The sequence below is a fragment of the Bos javanicus genome, chromosome 9, assembly GCF_032452875.1.
Source record: "Bos javanicus breed banteng chromosome 9, ARS-OSU_banteng_1.0, whole genome shotgun sequence".
In the NCBI taxonomy this organism is placed as follows: Eukaryota; Metazoa; Chordata; class Mammalia; order Artiodactyla; family Bovidae; genus Bos; species Bos javanicus.
In genome coordinates, this window is record NC_083876.1 from 95,525,228 (window position 1) to 95,542,506 (window position 17,279).

A 17,279-nucleotide genomic window follows, 5' to 3' on the forward strand; every position below is an offset into this window, starting at 1 on the left:
TAACAACACTAACGCACTCTGAATGAGTGGTCCTAAGCTTGGCAAGCCGTTGGGAACCATTGCTGAGAAATGACTGCCTTGGTCTTCACCCTACTGAGAATGTTTTAGGCCAGCAAATCCTGAACTCATCTTGGCCAAGGAAGAAACATTGAATTATAGATTCTGGGTGTTGAGGTTGTGAGTGAATACACAGAGGCACACAGGATAAAGAATCGTCTCCAGTGATACACTGGAAGTGCTGCCTTCCTTCTCTGGGTGCAAATGGCAGGCTTTCTGCCAAATGAGCCAAGGAGACACCATGTTAACTCACTTAAACTGACCCATGTTGGTATGACTGGGTAAGAGGAGCCGCTGAAGTGCAGCGATAAGCAAACCACATCCTCCATTGCTTCTGCCCTGGGGGCACTACCGTGTAACCTGGAGCCAGATCCTGGCTGCTGTGGGCCGGACTTGAGCTTTAAGTATTCCCTGCTCCAAAGTTTTAAAATTAATTATGAATCAAAGACCATCCTCTTTTCATATACTAGTTTCAATTTAAAAAGTCTCTGGCCCACAGGGAGTTAATAATGTCTATGACATTATTTTTCTCAGTAGCTCTCTCACGCAATTATTAGATTTTTTAAAGTATGCAGTTTGGAGGGCAGACCTGGTTTCTGGCTCCTGACCTGGGGGGGGGTGAGTGCCGGGGACCAGCCCCGGCTGATCCAGGGTATTCAAAGGAGAGACGGCGTAGGCGAAGATCAGGAAACACTTGCTTAATTAAATGTTAATTAAGGATATAAAGAGTAATAGAATGAGGATAGCTCAGTAAAATTCAGTGAAGAAAAGAGGCTGAAATAAGGATAGCTCAGTGAGGAAATTCAGTGGAGAAAAGAGGCTGAAATAAGGATAGCTCAGTGAGGAAATTCAGTGGAGAAAAGAGGCTGAATAATTCAGCCAGAAGGTAAGAGAAAGAACGACATGGTGAGACCAAGTTTCGGTGAACAAGGCCCGCACTTTATTTTCCAAAGTAGTTTTTATACCTTAAGTTATGCATAGAGGATAATGGGGGAAGGGGTAGAGTCTTGCAGCAAACCAGGCTTTCTTCCTGCAAACTTATCATATGCAAAAGCTTAGGTGATTTGCATCATCTTCTGGCCCGGAGGCCTGTTAACATTTTAAGACCTTTTCTTCAGAAAACTTATTTTTCTCTAAAGGTGATTGGTCAGGAGCCACCCTCCAAAAGCATTAGATAAAGTTGCATTCCTACAGCGCAAAGGTGTGGTGGGCTATAACAAGAAAAAGAATTAACTCAAGGGTCCCAGGTTACAAACATTAAAGCTACTACTTACACCAATTATATTAATCAATACACTGCCAGGGACACAGCAGGTAAGGGATATGGAAACTTAGCAGCAAACATTGGCCCAACAAGTGAAAATCCCTTCACCAATACAATTTCTAATCAATCTTTTAACTATTCAAAAGAATCTGTGTTTACACAGTTTAGAACATCTCCTGCCTCTCACAGTTGGGAGGCTCTGAACAATCACATGTGGCCGGAAAAACCTATTCAGGCAGGCTAGAGGATTTCCAAAGGAGTTTGTAGGTTAAACACTGTCACACCCAGGAATTATTAACTGGAGCTGTAAGCTAACTTTTTTCAGAGAGGTAGTGGGGTCAGCCCCCCCCGTAAAGTCAGAGGTGTAGGTGAAAGCACAAAGCAGAAAGTAGGCAGACTCTGGTTTTGGGGGTATATGCTCGAGAATTTCCAGGGAGACTCCTGAGGCTTGATCCCGCCTTTGCGTATGCCAAGCCTCCTTCCTCATGACCTTTGCCAGAGGCGGAGCTCGCTTCCCGCAGGTGAGCTCCTCGAGGGCAGGACAACAATGATATACTCATTTTTATATCTCCAGAGCCTGGGTTGAGCACCAAGTAGGCGCTCAAGGATTATTTACTGGGTGAAATGCATTTAGAGGCTGCTTCTGCTCCACATCCATGCCCAGGAAGTTGAACTGTATGTCAGTAGCTCGGGCACCTCCATCTCATTCAGCCACTGACTGTAGGGGTGGCCCCAGCAGGCTGCTTGGTCCCCCTAGAATGGTGCTGTCACTAGTCAGCGGTCCTGGTTCTTGCCCACTGTTTCTTTGGAGGGGCCTGGGTGAAGGATGGTGTTAAATGCATTTGGAGACTGGAGTTCCTCAGGGCTGGTTGCTCTGTGGAGTCAGGTCCACCTGCTGTGAGCTCACCTCCCTCCACCTTCAGATCTTTATCCTTCCATGGCTCAGATCTCTTTATCTGGGTGCTGGTTTCCAAGCTGCCTCTCACATTATAATGTGGTTCAGTTCAGTTCCGGCGCTCAGTCGTGTCCGACTCTTTGCGACTCCACGGACTGCAGCACGCCAGGCCTCCCTGTCCATCACCAAACTCATGTGCACCCATGAGTTGGAGTCCACCCAAACTCATGTCCATTGAGTTGGTGATGCCATCCAACCATCTCATCTTCTGTCATTCCCTTCTCCTCCCACCTTCAATCCTTCCCAGCATCAGGGCCTTTACAAGTGACTCAGCTCTGCATCAGGTGGTCCAAGGATTGGAGTTTCAGCTTCAGCATCAGTCCTTCCAATGAATATTCAGGACTGATTTCCTTTAAGATGGACTGGTTGGATCTCCTTGCAGTCCAAGGGACTCTCATGAGTCTTCTCCAACACCACAGTTCACAAGCATCAGTTCTTCATGTGGTTAGAATGTGGTTAGACTTCATCAACCTCAGAGTCCATTCTTTCATTCTAAAATGTAGGCAAGCGAGGCTTGCGTGCAGATGTTCTTGGGCGGGACTCCTGAGTTCCATCCCAGACAAGGGTGCTGTGGGAAGGACTTAGCACGGGCCAGCTGCCTGGAGGAGGTAGAAGTTGTCGGACACCAGGGCTGAAACCCACATTTTGCGGTGTTTCATCTCCCTGTCTACACTGATGAATGAGAATATCTGCGCATAGTTTTTCCTTTCAGTGAATCCTTAAGACGCAGATGACGGGGAGCGAGGCCCTTCCCTCCAACGGACGGGCGCTTGTTTCAGAGGCTGAGGAGTGGCCGCTTTGATGGAATGGGCAGGGGCTGTGGGCGGCTGGGAAGATGAACTGTCCCCACAGTCCTCGTGTGTGGGCCTCGGGTGCAACGTCAGCCCACCTCGCCCTTGCCTCCTGGAGGAACCTGCAGTAGTTAACAAACCCAGTGTCCTGGTGGAGCCAGCATCTTGGGGGCTGGGTGCCATTTTCTGAGTATCTGTCACTGGCTTTTCTTTTGGTGTCTGAGGGCAGAGGAGGGCAGGGAGGAGCAGTAGGTGATGCCCTTGAAGAGGGGTGCAGCTTCTTATAAAGGATCTCTGGGCGTGTAGTCATCTTTCCCAAAAGAAACCACTTTCTTTGCTCAGTTGTCAACCTATTCAGGTATTGTAACTGGACCTTTCTTTGCAGGTGACATGTTGGATAGCACTAAAAACTGAGCTAACCAATAGCTGTTTAACAGAAAAAGTGCTTTCATTTCTAGAAGACAACTGCGTCGCCAACTCTTTGGCTCCCAAATGAAACAAATGCAGAAGAGCTTTAGACAAAACAAACCAAGCTGCAAAAACCTGGGAAAATTTTCCCTTAGGACATCTAACACCCCTTTCTCTTAGCTTACCTTGACCAGGAGGCTGTCTCTGTGTCCACAGTGAGGTGAGGAAACGCCAGAGGTCCGCATTTCAGCCGTTGAGGAACTCAGAAAAGGAGGCTCGCTTCCTTTGCTTTCTGGGTTCCTCTGGGGCCCTCAGGAAGTGCTGCTGAAAACTGAAGCACCAGCAGATGGGTCCAGATCAGATGCTCCAATGATGCCTTTTTTCATCATGTAAAGTTTCACAGAGGAACCTTTACAGCTGGTCCCCTGCAAGATTTCCCCCTCTTGCCTTCCACGCTAAGTCAGTGAGGGCTGGGCCAGGGATGGGGAACAAGGGAGCTGGGGCCAGGCTAGGGCTCACCCCTGGTGCAGGTGGCTGAGGACCTTGGCAACTGATATCGCTGTTCCAGGCTTATCGCTGAGCCACTGCCCTGAGTAGGACGCAGGGACCTTAGCTAGCTCTGCCTGCGTGGCAGTGGAGAGACTGCTGACCTAACGAACACAGAGAGTCCCCTCAAAGGTTTTATGATCTGTGAGATTGAGGGGCGTGTCCATGCAGATGGTTGTAGGGCCGCTGAGTTCCTGTGTAGAGTTTGCCCCGGTTGTTAATGTCCTGCTGGCCACCGTCTGGGGGTGACTCGGCCTCTGCCGCCTTGGTCCTGTGCAGTGACATTGGTGGTGTAGTCTTCACTGATGTTCATATCACCGCTGGGATTATAGGGCCTTTGGGCTTCCCTGGTGGCTCCGATGGTAAAGAATCCGCCTGCAACACAGGAGACCTGGGTTCGATCCCTGGGTCGGGAAGATCCCCTGGAGGAGGGCATGGCAAACCACTCCAGTATCCTTGGCTAGAGAATCCCCATGGACAAAGGAGCCTGGCGGACTACAGCCCATGGGATCACAAAGAATCAGACAGGACTGAGTGACTTTCACTCACTGGGATCAAGGTCAGTAACTGTTGACCTTTTTGGATGACATCCTGGGCTGCTGATATCCCAGTCATTCTTTGAAGCTTCTCAAACTGGGTCCTCAGAACTTGCGAGAACATCGCACTGCCAGGAAAGCATGACGGGAACTATTTTCTTGGCAGAGACACCAGGCAGGTCCAACGGGAAGTGTTTTCTTGGTGGCCGGTCATTTAAAATGTTATTTTTGACTCTGAAGACAAACCAAAATATTATAGGGTAGTCTATACAATTTAAATGCAATTTTGAGATAAAACCGAGATTGTGGATCAGTTACCAATGCTCCAGGCTTGTGGGGGCCGAGTTTGTTTTCTTCGATGTTACATGAACCTCGGTGAAGAGCGTGAGGGGCTCTGTTCAGCGGTAAAGTGATCCAGCACTTCTGTGAAACAGCCAAGTCAAACAAGATGGTTGGAGTGGAGTGGTCCCAGGGCGGCTGGAGCATCAGCTTTGTTTCTGAGATGGTCCTGATGGAGTTTTGAGGACCACGTTTGTGGCTCAGATGCTGGTGGCCTTGTGCCAGCCTGTGGGGTTGGCCTCTGACTACACTGTCCCTGGGTTCCCTGTAGCTTCCTCATCTGGTGACAGCCAGGATGTCCCCGCATGACCCTAGGAAGCAGGGAAGAGGAATCCGTGAAGAACTGGGCAGGGGGAGGTAGAAATCTTAAACTGGTGGCTCTGAGGTTTGTTTGCTTTGAAAGTTAGCTTTACACGCTTCATAAAGGGCTTCCACAGCCCTAACATTACTATCATTAGTAATTGGCACTGATTTACTTGGGGGCGATCAAGGTTCTTTGTTTTTCTTTCAAGAACTTCTCTTTTCTCCCAATCCCTGAAAAAGCAGCAGGAATGGACCGACTCCGGTTGATGGCTTAGGGGCGCTGTGCCAGTGTCTCTGAAGGATGCTGAGATTCGTGCCTGTCAGTCTAATTCTCCCCTTGGTGTCCACTCTGCTTCCCCAGCAGGCAGCCAGACCCTGGGAGACTGAAACATGGGTAAATGTAAGGGGAACAGTGTGATGAATGGCTTCTGATGGGACGAATGGACCCACGTTCCCTGGAGGGCAGCCAGGCCCTTGGGAACTTAGCCAGCATCTTCTGAATGCACGGATGCTCATGACATGGCAGTCCTAGATAGACGGTGATGCCTGGCTCCGCAGAGCAGTCCTTCCCCAGAGGGGCTCCCAGGGGGACACTCTCCCAGACGGGCACTGTGTGTATGCCACAGTGTGGCTGCGGGTGACACCAACTCTGCAACCACTGTGAGCTTCTAAATAGGGGTGGAGAGAACCAGGGATGCAGCCCCAAAAGCCCTGGGTTCCAATGCCAGCTGGGTGCCTGATGCTGTCTGGCTTGGAGATTCTCCCTTACTCTCTTGGAGCCTCACTTCCGTTGTCCGTAAATGGGGTGTTTATTGGGTTATCATGAGGATGCTTGTCCACTGCCTTACCTGGCAGGGATCCAGTCGATGATGAAGCTTGGTGATGCTCTGACAGATACTGTTCTGAAGTGAAGGCATGAGATTTCCTTTCCCCTTCTTGGGCTTCCCTGATGGCTCAGATGGTAAAGAATCTGCCTGCAATGAGAGAGACACACATTCGATCCTTGGGTCGGGAAGATCCCCTGGAGAAGGGAATGGCAACTCAGTCCAGCATTCTTGCCTGGAGAATCTGGTGGGCAGAGGAGGCTGGTGGGCTATAGTCCATGGGGTCGCAAAGAGTCGGACATGACTGAGTGTCTAACACTCTCTTGTTAAATAGCTGGGCTTGTCCAAATAAACTGCAGTTCAGTGCATCGTTAAATGTACAGAGGGCTTTGATTGGAGACGAGACTGGGGCATTAACGGGAGACTTTAGAGTAAGTGTTGCACATCTGGTTGTTGGGGAGAAGAGCTCTGGGAGCCTTTGCAGGGGGACTGTTGCAGCGGGACTGAGTGTGGGAATTCACCTGGGAAGAAGGAGCCCATGACAGACCAAGGCTGTCAGGTGTTGCCAACCTGCCCGTACTCTGGCCTTGGCCAGCATCGGCGGGGAGGGCACCCAGACTCAGCATAGGGGCAGCAGGCATGTGTCTGGTTCCTCTGGTTGAGACAGCTGGTGTCATTCCCCCTCCCCACCCCGAAGTGCACCTTCCCTCCCCGCCACGCCCCCTCACCTCTTCCTAATCAGGCTCTTTCATCGCAAGTGCACAGAAGCTCCCGAATCTCACCTGTCCTGGATACAGGTGGGAGGGGATGTGCTTCCACAAGTCCCCTCCCACCCACCGCCAAGGTGTTCTGATGCACAGTGCAGTGTGAGGACTGTGGTCCAGCCTCGTGGGTGGATTCCCGCCCTCAGACCAGTGTCCCTGGTGGCCTTGAGGTCTGATGCCTGGGAAGGGTGGGGAGGCCGCCTGGGGCCGAGGCTGGGCGAGGGGAAGGGCGGCTCTTACTGCCCTGTCTGCGTGAAGCTTGGAGGCCAGTGCAGTGGGTGTCAGGTGGGTCAGGGGGACAAACCACTTGCTCTCTGAAGCTCTAGACTGAGGGATCCCTCACGTTCTCCTGGAAACAAGAATGTCCTGCTAGTTGAGACCGGGCCAGGGAAAGTGGTCATCAGACAGGCGGGGCCATGGACTTTCATTCCAATGAAGAGGAGGGGCCGGCTTAGAGTGGTGTGACTGTGAGATGCTAACAAGGACGAGGAATGGTGCTTTCGCTTACGGTGCAAACAAAGCCAGCTGGGTGTCGACAGCCTCGTATATGAGAAGGCTTTCAGTGTAGAGTCTTTGGCAAGAAGTCCACTTCTTTTGCAACCGTCTGGTTCTGAAGGTGAAAGTCACTCAGTCGTGTCCGACTCTTTGCGACCCCGTGGACTATACAGTCCATGGAATTCTCCAGGCCAGAATACTGGAGTGGGTAGCCTTTCCCTTCTCCAGGGGATCTTCCCAACCCAGGGATTGAACCCAAGTCTCCCTCATTGCAGGTGGATTCTTTATCAGGTTCTTTGAAACACATTTTTTTTTTTTTTTTTTTTAGTGTGCACAGAAAACTCTGATGCAACCACAGCTCACCTTCTGAAAGGAGCCGGCTGCCCACCATGAATCTGATAAAAGAGGATTTTTATCACGACCGATCACAAACACAATGAGCACTTAATGTGTCCTTGATAGATGTCAGGACAGTGTGAATTACAAAACCCAGTAACAGAGACACTGCTTGACCAAGGAGGAAGCTGAAGTTTGAAAGGTAGTGAGACGTGGACTCAGATTCAGACCCTGGCTTTCGAGCCCATGGAAGCCCAATTCAGAAGCTACGCGTTTAATAGCGCTGAATTGTAAATGGGCAAAGAAAGCATCATGTTGAATTTTGGATTTTTTTTGTGTGTGAAAAGAACAGATTTTTTTTGACTCCCTATGATTTCAGAATACTTGCCAATTTGCATAGCTGGCAGTACTCATCAGGGGAGATGTTCTAATTCTGCCTGGCTTTCAGATGTTGGTTGTAGTTTACATGGGAATTGTTTCACCTCACTGATGTGCTTAGTGGACGGTGTGTGATTAATCGCTGTAGTTCTTCTGAGATCAATTCATTCTGAGCAACATCTACCTGGTTGAATGGTCTCCAGAGCAACGGAGGGAGTGTGTCCTGCCAGGTTCAAAATAGACTTAGCACGGGTGGATGTGAACATCATTCCTCTTGGCAATGGTGACTTCCTGTTTTCAAGAGAAAAGGCTTACAGGGATTTATTAGAAAATTTTCCGAAGGCTTCTGTGGGGCTATCACACACAGCTTAGAGAAAACACTTAGGAAATCTCACTGCGAGTGAACTTGAACCACAGGAACAGATTTTCTTCATGTGTACATCAGCTTAAAAGAAGGCTCCCAGACAATCTAGAAAAGATCTATAAAAGCTAATTGACAGTGTGTTTCATCCAGAGCATTAAAGAAAGGAACTTTTCAAAGTACTTGAAAAAATTGGGGTTGGCTTTAGGGCTGAGTACAGCGGAATGACATTGTCACTTCACTCTGGTTTCTAGAGTCGGTGGCCTTCTCTGGTTGCTAAGGACAACCTGAGAAGCTTCTCTGGCTCCTTAGTTATACTGTCTGATCCACTGAAAAAAATGTATACATGCTGGCTGGATCCCTTCTCTGTTCACCTGAAACTATCCCAACATTGTTCACCGGCTATACCCCAACTCAAAACTGTTATTGTTGTTCAGCTGCTATGTTGTGTTCAACTCTTTATGACCCCATGGACTGTAGCATGCTAGGCTCCCCTGCCCTTCACCATCTCCCAGAACTTGCTCAAAATCATGTCCTTGAGTCAGTGATGCCATCCAACCATCTCATCCTCTGTCGTCCCCTTCTCCTCCTGCCTTCAGTCTTTCCCAGCATCAGGGTCTTTTCCAACGAGTCAGCTCTTTGCATCAGGTGGCCAGAGTATTAGAGCTTCAGCCTCAGCATCAATCCCTCCAGTTCAGGGTTATTTCCTTTAGGATGGACTGGTTGGATCTCCTTGCTATCCAAGGAGTTTTTTTAAAAAAACCAAAACACATACCTGCAAATGTGAGGCCTACTGTGCAAGGCAGTATGCTCACATTTGGAAGGGGGCCTGTCCAGCTTAGAACCCATGTTTCATGTTTATTAGCAGAAGAGGTTGGGTGGCTGCTGGGATGGCATGAGCGGACGGGGCTCGGTGGACAAGCGGGGAGGCTGGCATCAGGGTGGCTGCATTCAGCCTGCTGCTTGGCACTTAGCCATGCGGCCGTGGGTCAGGTACTTCACCTCCCGATCCTCAGTCTTCTTGTGGGGATTGTGACATCTGACTTCCTCACCTGGGAGATGTTGGAAGGACAGTTAAAATGAACCAAGTAAGAGCTTGTAACCCAGTGTGAGGTTCTCTGTAGAATAGAAGTGTGATTGGTCGTAGGGCTGGCCTCAGCCCTGTTGCCAAAGCTTGCTCAGCAGGCCTGGCTTTGTTTCGGAACCCTGGTGTGGAGGGTTGGACCGCAGCCCGGAGCCTGGGGCTGGGGGGAGCCCATGCAGTCCGAGGGGGCTGCTGCTGTCCCTGCCACTGGGCAGTATGGCTGAGATTTAGTGGGCCTGGCCTGGGCCAAGATCTCAGGCCAAAACCTGTTTTGTCTGGGACAGAGTCCCTTGTTCTTGGAACCTCCCCCCTTCCTCTTCCTCAGGGACCCCGGCACTTCAGGACATCCCAGTGGTCTTTTTCCTCCTTTCTGTTTGTTTGAAATTTTGCTCTTGAGTGTCAGGGGTTATTTGTTCTGGAGCACAGGCCCACCACACTCCCCAAATGAAGAAGAAGTGTTAGTCGCCCTTTGCGACCCCGTGGACTGTAGCCCGCCAGGCGCCTTTGTCCATGGAATTCCCCAGGTAAGAATACTGGAGTGGGATCCCCTTTTCCAGGGGATCTTCCTGACCCAGGGATTGAACCCGGTCTCCTTCACTGTCGGTGGATACTTCACCGTCTGAGCCACCAGGGAAGCCCCAAGGCCCCGAGGCGAGGCTTGCTCTCCACCGATGCTGGCTCCACTGTGAAGTAGATGAGCTGGCCGGGTCTCAGGGCGGGGGTCGGGCCACAGAACCGGGACGCCATCTCTGCTCAGTGATTTACTGCTTAGCTGAATCTTGTTAGACCCATGCATGTGTTTTCAGTCAACTTGCCCGTGTTGCTGGAGATCATCCCAGAAGTCCCAGACAGATGGGTGGCTCTCTGCAGTGGTGGGGAGAGTGGTTGTGTCACTCAGGGCTTTAGGACAAGAGTGAGTGGAGAGGGCAACCCTGAGGCTGGGCACATTGGTGACAGCACCCTGGACACCCACCACATTTGCCACTGCCCCAAGGAGATAGCCTGTGCCCGCCGTGGGGGTGGAGGGGAGCCTGCCAGTCCTGCTGGGAAGAAGAGCAGTGCAAATGGCCTGTGGCAGCTCGAGCAGGCGTCATTTCTCACGTCCGCATCACCGAGGGTCCCTCGAGGAGGTATGAGCTTTTCTTAAGAGTAAATGAATACCATGTATTATTGGCAGACAGAATTTTTAAATAATTTATTTTTAATTGAAGGATAGCCACTTTACAATATTTGTGCCATACATGAATTAGCCCTAGGTGTATATATGTCCCCTCCCTCTTGAACCTCTCTCCCACCTGCCGCCCATTCCCACCCCTCTAGTTGTTACAAAGCCCCAGTTTGAGTTCCCTGAGTCATATAGCAAATTTCCATTGGCTGTCTATTTTATATATGGTAGTGTATATGCATCCGTGCCACTCTTTTCATTCATCTTACCCTCTCCTTCCTCCCCACTGCCCTGTTCATAAGTCAGTTCTCTAGGCAGACATCATTTTCATGTTATAGACTTCTTAAAAAAAAAAAAAAAGAAAGCCCTGATGCCTGCCCAAAGCTGGACACTCTGGAACCAAACGCCAGCCTCAGGGGGTTTACCTGGGAGAGGCTGTGGGCTCGCTCATCAGAGGGGCTTCTGATAAAACAGTGTGCTGTAGGTGGTGATAGTTTGTGTTGGAGGCACACAGAGTACAACTTGACTCGGAAGATGTAAAGAGAATGAAGCCAAGTTTTCTGCTTCCTTTAAAATTTCCTCTCTTGACCTCTGTTCCCCTGCCTATGGCTCACGTCAAGTTTCATAACTTTGCACAAAGCTGAAAATGATGCAAACACTATTCCTGAAAAGTTAAACTTGGTTGTCTATTTTGTTCTGATGCACGTCGTCCAAAAATGTGCTGACTTCAAAAACCAAACCAAAGTTTCATCGAGACTAAGCATGCCGCCCCTTGTCTAGATTTTGCATCTTGTGAGTCGTTTTTACCAGATATTTTCACTACCAGCTTTTAAAAAACGATTCTTACCCTAGCCCCACAAGTGGACAAGGTCTGTTCAGCAGTGACACATGCTGATGAAGAACATCCACAGTCACCCACAGATAATGCAAGCGCTTAATGAGATTCGACAGTCTGGATCTTTCTAGAAACATTGAGCGTCCTGTTCTTAGGAGTATGAAGGAAGAGGTCCCCATTGGGACTCATAAGAAAAATCAACTCATCGGATTAATGTAGGAACTCATTCCATGAATCAGTACTGTACTGTTAATGAACTGGACTATTCGTACTAAACACTTGAGACAAATTTTCTTTTCAATTATAGAGATGTGCATATTTGTCCTTTCCATATTGCTTGGTGGTCCCTAATTTTTATAGAGGCTAGATTCTTGAAATGGAGAGCCCATCTCTGAACTTGGAATAAAGCTGAGTTGAGTTCACATCACCAGGGTGCAAGACAAAATTTTAAATAGTTAGTTCATTGACTGTGCTGTGGGATTAAAAACAAAAAAAATCTCCATAATCACTGCTTTGTGTATTGGGGAAAATATTTGTTGAACCATGATATGATATTCTTCTAGCAGCCTTTAGGAATGAGGGCGCCCAGTGACTGATTAGGTAGCTGCAGCTAATATACAAAAGGATATTCCTTTTGGTTCAAAGACACAGTCTGGTGACTGACTTCTTGGCATAACCATTTCCAATGGCTATTATTATGCTGTTGAAACTCACGCCAACTCATGACATTTTTTGTTTGTTTATTTTGTTTTAGTTAGTGTTAAAATATTCACTTAGGTGGGAATTTTCCAGTCTAATAAAATTAGAATTGGTGATGGGGGTGATGTACGTAGGGGAGGAATGATGCTTGGGAAATAAACCTGGCTTACATAGCCAGAGAGACACTCACTGGGTCACTGGATCCCACGAAAGGGCTAGAACGTGGCCCGCTGTCAGAAACAGGCAGTGTAGTTATCACGTAGTCTGTAGCCCTTGTTCCCAAACGTATTATCAGCTCTTAATTGATGGAAAAGCAAAACTTCGAACATTAAATACTGGCCTTGCTTTGAGAATGTTAACTATGAGAGTGACTCCTGAGACTTATCAGCTTAGTAAGAGTGCTGGAAATGGATTAATTTAGCAGGAAGGCAACAGCAGATGTGGGGCATAGCAGCAGGGTTTGTCTGAAGGGGCACAACTTGGACACGCCAGAGAAATTAAGATCAAAACCAGAAAGCAGGATTGAGCTCTTAGTGAGTCCCCATAAAGACAAGGAAAGCCCAGTATTTTCCCCCAAACTTATAGAGGAAAAGCTTCCAGGAGGACAGTTAAAAATAGCATGAAAGTGTGTTTGCTATATTTTATGCTGACCCTTTGCTTTCACCAGAGGATATATAGTTTTTGGCTTTAAGGGGGCAAGAGGAAATAGATGAAAAGGAACACTGTAAAGCATCCAGGATTTCTGGCTGGTAGTCTCACACATGGTATGTTTTCACTTTAAATCCTTGAGACCTCTCGGCCTCCTGTGTGGGGTGGATACCAACTGTTGATACCCTTGGGGGAAGAATGTTCCTACTAGAACTGGTTACCCAAAGTGGATGTCTTAAGCCCAGCTGCTGACTGTTGTGGCTCCATCTTTGGGCACGCTTTTCCCTCCTCTGTCGGGAGCTCTGGGGTTTGCTGTTTAACGGTCTTGTGTCATGTCCTCTTTAAGAAAAGGACGTGCCCAACAAGCCCTTGCGCGTCCGAGTCCGCTCCTCCGACGACCGGCTGTCCGTGGCGTGGAAGGCACCGCGCCTGTCTGGAGCCAAGAGTCCACGCCGATCCCGGGGCTTCCTTCTGGGCTACGGAGAAAGTGGCCGGAAGATGAATTACGTCCCACTGACGAGAGATGAGCGAACGCACGAAATCAAAAAGCTAGGTGAGTTTCATGTTCATTGCCTTAATGTCTTAATCATCTTGGAGATCATTTTTAGATCTTGAAGCTCTTTTGAACAGAAAGTTGTCTTTTGGCTGTGATGTTCATTTTCCAGGTGTTGCAGTTATTCGGAAATTCACTGTCTGCCCTCCCTCCACGCCTCCGCCCTTTTCACCTTCCATTAGCGGTTGGACAAGGCCGCCCAACAAGTGTCCATCAGCAGCTTCCTGACTGGGGTCGCGCTGATGCCATGATGTGGGTCGGTTTTCTGGATGTGCCGGGGGTTGGGGGCAGTTGGTGGTGGTGAGCCTAAATGCTTTTCCCATCTTGGCTCTGCTTTCACCATTTAGCTTTTTAAAAAATATAATTTCACTTGTTTATTTTGGGTTGTGCTGGGTCATCATCGCTGCACAGGCTTTTCTCTAGTTGTGGCGAGCAGAGGCTCCTTTCTGGCTGTGGCGAGCGGGGGCTCCTCTCTAGCTGCAGTGCACGGGCTTCTCATGGCAGTGTCTCCTCTTGTTGTGGAGCACGGGCTCTAGGGTGTGTGGGCTTCAGTAGTTGTTGTGTGTGGACGCTAGAGCGCAGGCTTAATAGCTGTGGCCTTCAGGCTTAGTTGCTCTGAGGCCTGTGGGATCTTCCCAGAGATCAGGGATCGAACCCATGTCTCCTGCATTGGCAGGCAGATTCTTTACCACCAAGTCACCAGGGAAGCCCCATCGTTTAGCTTTTTAAGCTTCATCTTAGATCCTGGGGCACTGGACCTTGGGTCCCATTGAGATGAAGTGTGGTGGCAGCTGATGGAGCCTGTGGACCAAGCCTGCCCTCCTTCCTCTTTGCAAACTCTCACTGGATGAAGGAGGCATTGAAGCATCGGCCGTGGAGGCTGAAGGAACATTTGCCAGGAGAGGTTGTGAGCTTGGTTGCCTGGTTCGAGGCCTGCTTGCCTTGCTCATCAACAGGCCTGGAGAGTGGACACGGGCCATGCTCCGAGGTGGGGCAGCGATGAGCCCTTGCTCCCAGCATTCCTTGGGGGTGGACACGGGCCATGCTCCGAGGTGGGGCAGCGATGAGCCCTTGCTCCCGGCATTCCTTGGGGGTGGAGACCCTGCAGCACCCCTAGAACACTGCTGCTTTTCCTCCTTCCTTTACGCTCCCTTATCTACATGATGAGTTTGGCAGGAGGCACCGGGCAAATGTGGCTGGGCTCCTTCCTTCTGGATCCTGTACGGGAAGCCGGGCTGCAGAGCATACAGTCTGTTCTGCTCCTCTGTGGCTGAGTTGTGGAGGGCCCAGGGTTGCTGGGGCCATGAGGTCTGTCTGCCTCTGGGGTTTGGTCTGACCTGCCGCAATCCTCCAGCTTGGTGTGCACCAGCGAGAGGCACTGTGCCCTCCCCCACTGCTTAGTCTTACTCCCTTCCTAACTGAATCAGTGCTCAGGCGAGGAAGAGGGTATGATTCTACTGGGTCCTGCTGAGACTCCAGGGGGATACGGGGGTCTCATCACAATGCAGTCATGGCCTAGCTCCCAGCACACGCGATAAGGGGCTGGAGACTGACCAGGGCAGGTTTGAGCTGCTGGAGGCGCTGAGCGGGAGGCCGGGCTGGATTTCCTTTCTGAAAGATCCTCGGAAGTTACCTTACTGCTCTGCTCAGACACCCGCTGTTGGAAAAGTCAGTTGGGCATTCCTAGGGCAGGATTGGCCTGGCATCCTGTGGGCTTTACAGGGTCTCCATGTGGTGGCACAGGCAGCCATGAGCCGGGCATGGCACCGAAGCCTCCAAATAGATGCCAGGCTTTTTCCAGCCAGTAGAGACTACCTATCTGTCTGCTCCAAAGCCACATAAAACCACTAGGGATTGCAGGAGAGACTGGAGAAATCTGAGTGGTGCATATTTTGTGAAGGCTGGCTTCAGTATTAGCAGCAAGACCCAGAGCTAGAGGCTTGACACCTCATTCGTTCATCCAGCCATTCCGGGGCCTACCCCTAGCCCTGAGTGGTTGTGCTGTGCAGGTTACGTGGTGGTTTCGGGGAGTCGGGCCAAGTTATATCCAGAGCATCAGCAGGAGAGCCGGGTCCCCACCTTTGCGTATCTGACACGGCAGGCGAGTGCTGTGCAAGCGGGGACTGCTCACTGCCTGGAGTTCTTTCCCAGACACCACACATTAAAGTGTCCTTTGGTGTCGACGAGTTTTTCATCTGACTGGTTCTGTTAACTTTTTGTTTCCTTAGTAGTGAAGCCCTGGCTCACTTGAGCATAGCAGAAGGATTTTTTTTTTTTTTTTTGGCTTCCTAAACTTGAGCAAATGTTGGCACTGAGGTCAGGGGTAGGCCCCAACCCTAGCCTGAATGGACAGCTCAGGACTCCACCCACTAGTTTTGGAATGTTCACCAAATAAAAAGTGCTGCATTTGCCATCGTGAAGATCTACGTGATCACCTAGGAGGAGGTGTCACTGGACACTAGCTCATCCTGGCCATGAGGATGGGGTGACGTGAATTCCCAGGGATGTCGGAGTGGCCTGTTGTGTTCAAGGATGCTGGTCTCCTTACTTTATCCTGCGTAGGATTTTAATTCCACTGGTAATGGAGATGCCACGGAAAGCGTGGTACTGCAGGGAATAGCCAGATCTTAAGGAAACTTGGAGAAAAGTGGGCCTGTGGTCCCATCAGCAGAAACCCTGCCCTCGGAGTCATTCATCAAACGTGTCCCCTTGGGCATCTTCTAAGTCAGGCACCATCCTGGCACGGCCCCCCACAGTCCCCTACAGGGGCAGACGGTCCCCAGAGTGCATAGAGCTCGCTGTTGTGAAAGCAGCCACAGGGGACAGAGAAGCGTCAGGGGCAGGCGGCTCTCTGTTCTCCGGGAGGGGCCGCCAGTGTTGAATCTTGTACTTAGAGGAGCCCCTGGCGGGGTGGTGGGAATACGGAGGGGGAGGAGGTAGCCAGCCCAGAGGAGGTGGGAGCCGGACAGTAAAGAGGAACGAGCCTTTGGAGTCCTTCAGGACATTTCCATGGACCTTTGGGAGTCAGTTTCTGCCACATCACACTGAGGTCAGGAAGTGAGGGGAGTCGGTGGCTCTGATGAGCAGGGGTGGGACCTGGGGTCCCAAGGGTCCCTTGGATGGTGATGCTGCGCTCATTTTGGAAATTTTGTTTCTACTCTATTCAATGATAAAGAAGTGCAGGAAGAAGTGTGCTTTTATACCACTGGGTCTCTATGATATTTCTATGAAAAAGTGGTGAACTGAGGCATGCCCAGCTCTCAGGCGCTTTCTCAGCCCAGGGTCAGTGTCCCGTGGGCTCTGGGCTCTCTGCCCCTTCTCACCTATGTTAGTAAGAGCCCAGGGCTTGTCTGAGACCTGCCTAGCATTTGGGCCATGTCCTTGGGGTCATCTCACCCCACTGAGCTGGCTCCTCATCCATGAAAAGGAGATGATGAGAGTGGCTTATTGGTGGGGCTTTGTCGGGACTAAGTGAGGAACTGAGATAAAATGCTTAACCCAACCAGAGACTAGACCCGGCGCACATGGGCCGGTGTTATAGTTTACTGCAGTGCAGCCTGTTCCCTGGAGGTCATCTCAGGCCACACTGACCTGGAGAGCACAGCAAGTCAAGAATCTGGGCATTCAGCAAATCAAGAACTTTGAGAATTATACTGCAGACATGCAGGAGAGTCCGTCGTGGGAAACCGGTCTTTTCTTGGTGGTTCCTGATAAATGGTGAGCCACTGCTTTGCACAGTTAGTTCTTTATACATGTTCCTGGATTGTGAAATTGAACAGTAAAAATTTTCTTTGTGGACATTTGGTGTGCTTGTCAGTAGCGCCAAGAGATTAACAGATCTGAAGGGACTCCAATGTTGAGACATTTAACGTTCTGGGAATCCAAGTGTTACAAGCTTGGTTCTTCCTTTTTGTAAAACATAACATTTCAGAATTTTC

At 50.0% G+C, this 17,279-nt stretch overlaps 1 protein-coding gene across 2 annotated transcripts in view; it reads left to right on the plus strand.

The window, feature by feature from the left end:
• Nucleotides 1-17,279, plus strand: part of FNDC1 (fibronectin type III domain containing 1) — a 112,208-nt gene that overhangs the window by 38,552 nt on the left and 56,377 nt on the right. For both annotated transcript variants that reach the window (XM_061428448.1, XM_061428449.1), the window contains one exon: nt 13,135-13,341. In XM_061428448.1, the coding sequence (XP_061284432.1) occupies nt 13,135-13,341 (207 nt within the window). The remainder of the gene's footprint in view (nt 1-13,134; nt 13,342-17,279) is intronic.